At 41.1% G+C, this 9,344-nt stretch overlaps 1 protein-coding gene across 4 annotated transcripts; it reads left to right on the top strand.

The window, feature by feature from the left end:
* The first annotated feature begins 1,359 nt into the window (after nucleotides 1-1,359).
* mlh1 (mutL homolog 1, colon cancer, nonpolyposis type 2 (E. coli)) lies at nucleotides 1,360-8,780 on the top strand. Of its 4 annotated transcripts, none has more exons than XM_088305473.1 (19): nucleotides 1,360-1,849; nucleotides 1,938-2,028; nucleotides 3,101-3,199; nucleotides 3,264-3,337; nucleotides 3,406-3,478; nucleotides 4,331-4,422; nucleotides 4,511-4,553; nucleotides 4,626-4,714; nucleotides 4,779-4,891; nucleotides 4,967-5,060; nucleotides 5,545-5,698; nucleotides 6,756-7,066; nucleotides 7,263-7,411; nucleotides 7,603-7,711; nucleotides 7,785-7,848; nucleotides 7,932-8,096; nucleotides 8,171-8,263; nucleotides 8,337-8,447; nucleotides 8,544-8,780. In XM_088305473.1, the coding sequence occupies exons 1-19, from the start codon at nucleotides 1,740-1,742 to the stop codon at nucleotides 8,697-8,699; spliced, it is 2,190 nt and encodes a 729-aa protein (XP_088161599.1). In that variant the 5' UTR covers nucleotides 1,360-1,739; the 3' UTR covers nucleotides 8,700-8,780. The 4 variants fall into 4 exon arrangements, with proteins under 4 accessions (XP_088161599.1, XP_088161598.1, XP_088161600.1 ...); XM_088305472.1 differs by having other exon boundaries at nucleotides 7,260-7,411; XM_088305474.1 differs by lacking the exon at nucleotides 1,360-1,849 and having other exon boundaries at nucleotides 1,981-2,122; nucleotides 7,260-7,411.
* Nucleotides 8,781-9,344: the final 564 nt, after the last annotated feature.

Below are 9,344 nucleotides of genomic sequence, written 5' to 3'. Positions count from 1 at the left end.
ACTCATCAGCAAAAAGATTTGAAAGGCCAGACTAGATTTTGCGAATAACTACAGAAAAGAAGTTTTGGAAGAAAGTTTCATGTACTGAGGAGACCAAGATAAAAAAAATGGGTCCAAACGAATCGGAAAAAGCTTCATTATGCAACATACAATGATAATGACGAAAATTACCCACACCGCCAACACAAAAACACACTAAATGGAAGGAAAAAGTGGAAGGTCCGAGACTGGCCAAGTGAATCACAGGACCTTAACCCGACAGAGAATGCATTTTACCTCCTGAGGTGGCTGAAGGAACAAATCCCCAGAAACAAACAAAAATTGAAAGAGGCTGCAGTATGATGCAGTTATTGCAAGACGTATGTCACCAAATATTTAATCTTATGAACTAAAAGTTAATTTAATAATGTGTTCCAATATTTTAGCTCACTTGAAAACTATGTGGCTTCCAACAAAAACTGCTTTATCTTGAGTTGTTTAACACAACTAGATGTAATTACCATAAAATAAAAGCTGGATGATATTCATATGTATAAAACATATCATTTTTATTTTCTTGCTTTCCTGATTCTTGTTGGTCAACTGTGCAATTTTCACAGTTGTGTGCCTTGTTTGTATGTCGATATGGTGACATTTATTTAAAAAATAAATAAATAAATTTGGGAGCAGCACGGTGGACGACAGGTTAGCACGATGGCCTCACACTGCAGTGGTCGTGGGTTTGATGCCGGCTCCAGCCATTCTGTGTGGAGTTTGCATGTTTTCCCCGTGTCTTCGTGGGTTTTCGTCTGGGTACTCCGATTTCCTCCCACACTGCATACCTCTAGGTATGAGTGTGAGAGCGGATGGTTGTTCTATGAGCTGATATTTGTGCCACTAGAAAGTGAATATTTGAATTGAAGACTGAATATTTGAATTAAAGACTGAATATTTGAAATGAAGACTGAATATTTGAATTGAAAACTGAATTATTGAATAACAACAATGTATTGTTTATTTTAATCACAATTTTCCATTTACAATTCAATAATTCAGTTTTCAATTCAAATATTCAGTCTTCAATTCAAATATCCAGTCTACAATTCAAATATCCAGTCTTCAATTCAAATATTCAGTCTTCAATTCAAATATTCAGTTTCTAGTGGCACAAATATCAGCCCATATTGTTCGTCTTTGTGTGCCCTGCAATTGGCTGGCAACCAGTTCAGGGTGTACCCCGCCAACTGCCCAAAGAAGGGATAGGCTCCACCACCCCCCGCGACCCTCGTGAGTAGAAGCGGTACAGATAATGGATGGATGTATGGATAAAAAAAAATTGCACCAGAAGAGAAAGGAAATTGCGTCTTCCTGGTGCGACGTTAGACCCCGCCCCATTTTTCGTTCGCGCTGGTGTCTTCAAAGATCGTGTAGGTATTTGACTGATGCACTACAGCAGTACCATAAAAACAAACCAAAGCATTTGTCGGCCAAAATAGTGTTAATTTACCTCTGTAAACGTTTATACCTAGAGAATACAAATTAAATACTTTTCTCACAACAAAAGAAACAAAGACAGTGAAACTACAGGCGCATTTTCTTTTACCCACGAGTGAGATTCTTCATGTTTTTACTGTTCTCGCTTTGTACGCAAGTTCCGCTTTCCTGGTCAAATCGCGACTTGTAAACAAACAAGTGGAAACAAAATGACCACTAGACTTTAACCGATTAACACACTAAATTGAAGTGGTTAAGTCCTGTCAATGATGGCGGGAGTCATCCGGAGGCTCGACGAGACGGTTGTCAACCGGATAGCCGCGGGAGAGGTTATTCAGCGGCCTGCTAACGCTGTGAAAGAAATGATAGAAAACTGGTAACTGACGCGCACTCGGAGCCTGCTGCAAATGTATGTCACGTGTCCCTCGAACTAAGCGAGTGCACGGTGTGCTTAAATGTTACAGTCTGGATGCCAAGGCCACGAACATCCAGGTGACGGTTAAAGACGGCGGACTGAAGCTGCTGCAGATTCAGGACAACGGCACCGGTATTCGGGTAGGACACATGAAGGCTCGCCTCTCGGATGGGACGCCAACATGTGCCTCCCACATTCGGAAAACATGCTTCCAAATGAGAGACTAAATTGTCCGTAGGTGTGAATGGTTGCACTTTTGCACGCTATGATTAATTCTTTTTAAAGTTTGCATTAAAAAATATTTTCAACTGCACTTTATATAGTCTTAATTATAAGCATGAAGTAAAACAGCATCGTCTTTAACCTGGACTCAAAATCATTCACTTCTGTTGTCATCTTGTTCAATTTGTGTGCATCTTGTGGCCATTTAGTTCATCTTCAGTGCTCCAACATTCACCTGCACTTTCTACAGAAACTGGATTTTCTAGTCACAATAAGCAGAAATTTTACATTTGATGCAAAAGCAATGATCGATTGCGATGTCATAATTTGCTGATTGATCAACAATTTCATTGATCAAATCCATAAAACAAGACATTAGAGCAAACTGTCTCGTTCCAGGGACATTCAGCCATCTGCCACCATTAGTAATCCTAGGTTTCTCATCATATATGTAGTCAGATTTTTATTTATTTATTAATTTTCTCAGTATTTTGAGGCGGGCTGGGTTTGCCGGGTGTAATATTAATTGAAACTTTGAACTGCATAATCCCATGTGCCGTTTTAAACTGAGGACCCCCCCCCCCCCCCCAGTAATTCTAACAAATCCCCTTGACTAACAAATCACCATGTCCATTTACTCTCCTTGTATGTAGAAAATGCCTGATATGTACAATGTGAATTTAAAATTGACTTTACTTAAAATATAAATATCAGAGTGACTACTTTGCAATAGGCAAACAAAGTGAAAGGTTTTCATTTATCATAACTTTAACATTTTTTAAAGCCGAGTCCAAATTTTTTCTCCATTTGGTGGAATTTTAACTGAATTTCCATTGGTAACTGTTCCTGTCACATTCTTTGCTGAGTCTCTCTTGTCACACGGCACTCCAGCTTTCACGAGGCCAAAACAATACTAACCCAGTTGTTTACCGTGAAGCGCTGGCTGCTCCCTACAAGGCTCTGACCAAGACATCTTTATTTGCGATGCAGAGAGAAGACATGGAAATAGTTTGCGAGCGTTTTACCACAAGCAAGCTGCAGACATTTGAGGACCTCTCTGCCATTGCAACTTACGGATTCAGAGGAGAAGTAAGCGCCGACACTCCATAATACATGAAAACAATACATACATCTCCCTGGTATGTGTTTGCAGGCTCTCGCCAGTATAAGCCACGTTGCCCATGTAACCATAACAACCAAGACAGCTGATGCCAAATGCGCCTATAGGTATGGCCACATAGCTAAGCTTCACAATGAGGGAGTTGGATGACATTGCTGCTTTTTGTAACTTGCAGAGGCACCTTCAGTGATGGGAAACTAAAAGGCCCTCCAAAACCCTGCGCTGGAAACCAGGGAACACAAATATTGGTGAGTTGGGCAGTACTTCTCATTTTCTGTGTTGCAGGTGCATTGTGCCCATTACAGCTGATTTTGGGTGAGAGGCGACACACTCTGGACAGGTCGCCCGCCAATTGCAGGACGCATACGGACAAACAACCATTTACACTCACTTCTATTCAGAAATTGTTTAGAATAGGGACTGAACGATTTAATCGACAAATATTAGTCATTTTAAAATCTGCCAATTTTTGCTGATTGATGTTATGTTAAAAAAAAAATAGGCCGTTTTTTGTTGATATTTCATTCTCTTGTAAAGTCAAACCAATATTAAAGGACAAAATAATGCTCTGCCTATAATTCATATATTTTTTTTGTTTTGAGTGTTGAGCGACCGTAAAAAGAAGTTATTTTGTTGATTATATTTTAATTCAATCTCATGACCTTCCGAAAATAATGCCCTAAGTCACTTTTTAAAAATAATATTAAAATATGACTATTATTTTTTTATAATAATTATTCTGACATTTTTTTTAAGGTGATGACAATATGTCCATATTCATTGGCCATTAATTTATCATCTTTAATTTACTCCACTTGAATGTGCTGTTATTAATTATTGTGGTTGTAATTTGCCCTTGTACAGAACTTTACTGCGTCACACTGAGAGCTGTTTGAAATATTTTGGTTGACTAGCGACATGTGGAACAACATTTTTAAACAAATGCCTCCTTTAAGTGTGTCAATCATATCATTCTTGGCTTCAGAAAGGCAGAACTTTTGATGCAGCTCCTTTTTTTGTCTCATTATATCGTGCTTGTGTGCCTAAGACTGTGCTAGTTGAGAAGAAGCGCGCTGACAATTGGGACTCTCTTTGCACAGGCGGAGGATCTCTTCTACAACGTGTCCACCAGGAGGAAAGCTTTGAAAAGCCCCAGCGATGAGTACTCCAGGATTGTAGAGGTGGTGAGCAGGTGCTGTCGTGACACTTGATCTTTACATCAGAGAGTAACGTCTCTTAACACTTTTTGTATCTTCAATGTTTGATGTTTTGTTTTGTAGGTATGCTATCCACAATTCTGGGAAAAGTTTCTCTGTCAAGAAGGTGAGAGAACAACTCACTAATGAACTGAAGTGAATAATATATTTTTTCTTACATCTTGTTGTCTTGTTCCAGCAAGGAGAGACGGTAGCAGATGTGAGGACTTTGCCCAACGCGTCAGTGGTGGATAACATTCGAGGAATTTTTGGCAATGCAGTCAGCAGGTATTAGTCAATCGAGAAAAAAAAACTTTTTCACTGTGCTGTTGACTGTCCGTCATGTTCTCAGGGAGCTGATCGAGGTTGGCTGCGAGGACCAGAAACTGGCTTTCAAGCTGAAGGGCTACATCTCCAACGCAAACTACTCGGTCAAGAAATGCATCATGGTCCTCTTCATCAACCGTAGGTGCAAAACATGCCAAGAGTGTTGCTCACGCATGAAATGATTGAGATTGAATCGCGCTCGTGATCTTTTAGACCGTCTGGTGGAGTCAAGTGCGCTGAAGAAAGCAGTGGAGACGGTTTATGCCGCGTATCTGCCCAAGAACGCACACCCTTTCCTTTATCTCAGGTAACAACACCTTTTAAAGGAGACATGGTGTGCAATTGAATAAGTTCACAGGTGACTTCAAAAAAGGTCAAAAATTCCTCTGGCCAAATTTTCGAGTTAGTGATTTTTGTGTTCAACTGGTTGGTATCTTCGAAGTGAAAAAAATTTACGATACATTTTAAACATGATTTGAGCGGTCCAATGATCTATTGACAAATAATTGATTGTCACAATCGATAATAATTTATAGTCATCAATGAATTTTTTGGATACCTTTTTTTAATTAAAAATTGTCCAAACGCTCAAAATTTCAGATTCTCAACTTTTCGTTTTTTTTTTTTTTCAAAAGTAACCAGACTTGATGTTTTTCTTTACAAAATGACATACAAAACCAGACATATGAACAAGACAGGAAACTGTTGCCGCACATTCGTTGCCTTTTTTTTACATTTTTTTTTATGTGAACTGTCTTTACCTTGTGTTTTTGTTGACCTTATCTCTGCAGTTTAGAGATCGCTCCTCAGAATGTAGACGTGAATGTGCACCCCACCAAGCACGAGGTGCATTTCCTGCACGAGGACAGCGTCATTGAAAGTGTTCAGAAGCACATTGAGGGCAAGCTGCTGGGCGCCAACTCCTCACGCACGTACTTCACTCAGGTACTAATGGATGTGTGTTTTTGCTACGGCGTGACATTATTACATTTTTTTTTTTTTTTACAGCTTCGTTTATACGCCACATTTCACACCCAATGCAACTTGATGTGCAAAACACATGCAACGGCACAACATTTAAAACCATTTACATTCGGAAGTCAACATTAACAACTTTAAACACATTAATGGAAGACTTTAAAAATGAATAAATTCACGTACATTTCTAAACTTAGTAAAAGACTATACTGTGAAATTGATTTAAAATGAATGAATGAAGTTTTCAAAAGCATTTACACTCTGGCCTTACTTCACTTCTGTCGGTATTTCATTCCATCTGCATGCAACATAACAGCTAAATGCTGCTGCACCATGTTTGCTTTGTACCTTGAGCAGTACCTTCCATCCATCCATTACCTGTCCCGCTTCTGCTGACAAGGGTCGCTCGCTTGGGGTGCTGTCGCCTATCCCAGCTGTCCTCAGGCAGTATGCGGAGTACCTCTACAGGACAAAACTTTATATTTATTTGGCTTGAAACCAAATTGTCTTCACTTGTCCATCGGTTTATTTTCTATAGCCCTTGACCTCTTTCGGGTTACGGGTGAGCTGAAGTCGATCCCAGCTGGCCTCGGAAGTGAGGTGGGGAGGTTTTGCCTGATATTCTGCTGATTACAATGACCAACCATTAAAATAGAGCCTAGTAAATTCTATATGAGCAGAAATTCAGCTCAGGATTAAATGATTCTTTCCCCCACTGCATTTGCTGTTTATTGTTAGCATATTAGCATAATTGCCCTAGTCATTTTTGCACATTTTTGGAAAATAACAAAAAACTAATTAAGCAGACTCCAGTTGCTTTGTTTCAAACTTTGCGAATTATCAGAACCGAATGACTGAGAATCACATACATAAAGAGAAAAACATAAAACCACATTTTATATAATCAACAATTTTTTTTATTGATAGTATGACAATAAGCTAAAAAAATGACTATTATGTGTAACATACACTAGGCTAACTATGCATAGAGGAATAAACTCGCCTTGCTTTTCTTTCTGTGCAGACATTGCTGCCCGGGCTGCCACTGTGTGGTGCGGGCGAGGTCAAGTCATCCAGCAGCACGTCGGAATCTGCCGAGCGCACCTACGCTCATCAAATGGTGAGAACCGACTGTCGTGCTCAGAAGCTGGACGCTTTCCTGCAGCCAAAGGAAAAGCTGCTTCCCCCTGCTGAACCCGCCGGGCAGAGCGGCACAGATTCTGAGTCTAAAACCGTTGAGCTGGATGATGTGGACATGCTGGAGGCCCTGGACCAGTTGGACGCAGAGCTGCCAAAAAATGAGGAGGAGAGCGAACAAGTGCAGAATATCCAAAGGTGACTCCTTCCCTTCTTGTGTGCATGCAGGTCAGCAATAAAACTCAACAAGCGCTATTGAAAATGGGCAGATGTTGCTCATCACTTGAATGCACTTTGCTGAGTTGAATGTAATATTAGTGGGTTTCTACTGCCACCAACTGGCCTAAATAATTTCGACATGAGCGTAAAGGGGTGGATGTGTCTTGCAAAGCAGGAAGCGACCCAGGAAAGAGCAGCAGGAGGAGGAGACGGAAGAAGGACAAGAGGAGGAGCTGACGGCCGCAGCCACGCCCAAGAGACGAGTCATCAAACTAAACAGCGTCAAAGATCTGAGAGGCGAGATTAGCGACAACACACACAAAGGTACAAAACAGCTGCGGCGAACTCCCGCCTCATTTGTGTTTTTGTTTTTTGTTGTTTTTTTTTAATCAAATCATCTGTGAGCCATTTATTTTTAATGGTCATGTAAATAGCAATGTGAGACAAGTGAACATTATTGCGCAACACTGTCACACGGGGAAAAAAGAAATTGCTCTTCTCCTGTGTGCCTCCAGGTCTGCAGGAGATGCTGCAGAATCATTCGTTTGTGGGCTGCGTCAACCCTCAGTGGACTCTGATCCAGCATCACACTAAACTCTACCTGCTCAACACCACAACACTAAGGTCTCACACACACTCGCACAATCGCACTCAGTAAACCTATTTACTCAACAACTCATTGTCCCCTCTGCTGCAGCCAGGAGCTCTTCTACCAAATCCTCATCTATGACTTTGGGAACTTTGGTGTACTCAGACTATCTGTAAGGAGCAAGCGACCACGATTTGATGATTTTTTTTTTTTTTTCCCGTCTTTTTAAACGTTATCTACTTTGCGGGATTCTAGCCACCGGCATCCCTTTACGAGCTGGCCATGTTGGCTTTGGACTCTGAGGAGAGTGGCTGGACTGAGGAGGATGGACCCAAAGAAGGCTTGGCTCAGTACATTGTGGATTTCCTGAAGAAGAAAGCCGAGATGCTGGAGGACTATTTCTCCATGGAGATAGATCAGGTTGAGGTTCATTTACAATGTACTTCGTCACGTGTCTTGTGATTTGCTTGAGCTTTAACGATTGTGCGCCACAGGAGGGCAATTTAAAAGGACTACCCTTGTTGCTTGACAAGTACACGCCTGTCATGGAAGGTCTGCCCATGTTCATCCTCCGCCTAGCAACAGAGGTGACGGCCGAGTAGTGTTAAGACTCCTCAATGATGCTCATGACAGCACTTTAAATCTTTTCGGTTCACGCAGGTGAACTGGGACAACGAAAAAGAATGCTTCAGAGGTTTCAGCAAAGAGTGCAGCGCGTTCTACTCTATAAGGAAGCAATACATCTTGGAGGCGGAGCCCGGAGAGGCGCAGGTCAGAGGACACGTGGCGCTTGCCAACACGTGTAGCTTAAAGGTCATCATTGATCTGTTTTCCTTTTTTTTTTTTTTTTTTCTCTCGTCACATCAGGATGCAGAGCTGAACTCGTGGCGATGGAACGTCGAGCACGTCGTCTGCAAGGCTTTTCGTTCGCTCATCAGTCCTCCCAAGCATATCAGTGAGGACGGCACAGTGCTGCAGATCGCCAATTTACCGGATCTCTACAAAGTGTTCGAGAGGTGTTAGATGAACCGATTAACCTCACATGCTGCTCCTTTTTAATTTTCTGTACATTTTTGTATGCTGTCATTAAATTTATTGTTTGTACATGATTGGCTCAAGCGACTTTAAAGGAGGCAATATGGAAAGCTTTTGGAGCATTTGATATCCTTCATATCCAGCTGAAGGTCCTTCAATTCACTAGTGCGCTCAGGGTCATCACTAGCAAGACAGTTCAGCGCAGTAGTAGAATTCCGCTAAGAATGTTTTTTTTCCCCGTAATACGAGTGCACAATTAAATCTACTGTACTGCACTCTAGCAACGTGGCATACACCAGTAGCCTCCCGGAGCCTACTAGTCACCAAAATGCCCACTAGTGATTTTGTCTCACTTCTAACGTAGTTATCCTAGCGTGCTGGAATTTCAAAAAGTTGGGTAAGGTCGTCGTGGAAAAGTCATTTCTGGTAAGACATTCGACACTAATATGCAGTAGACATTCAAGAGTGCACGCAGTTGTCTTACTTGTGAAGAAAAATAGCATGTCATGAAAAAGTATTAGCCCTCTTTGAAAATTATTTTTTCACAGTTTAATTTTCACTCTGTTTAAAATAATCAAACAAATGTAAAGATATGCCAAAGATAACCTAAGTTGCTGTCGTCAAACTCAAGGC

The sequence above is a fragment of the Idiotropiscis lumnitzeri genome, chromosome 9, assembly GCF_059441095.1.
Source record: "Idiotropiscis lumnitzeri isolate Australia: NSW breed Sydney's pygmy pipehorse chromosome 9, RoL_Ilum_1.0, whole genome shotgun sequence".
NCBI classification, from domain to species: Eukaryota; Metazoa; Chordata; class Actinopteri; order Syngnathiformes; family Syngnathidae; genus Idiotropiscis; species Idiotropiscis lumnitzeri.
This window is presented reverse-complemented; position numbering and strand designations above follow the sequence as displayed.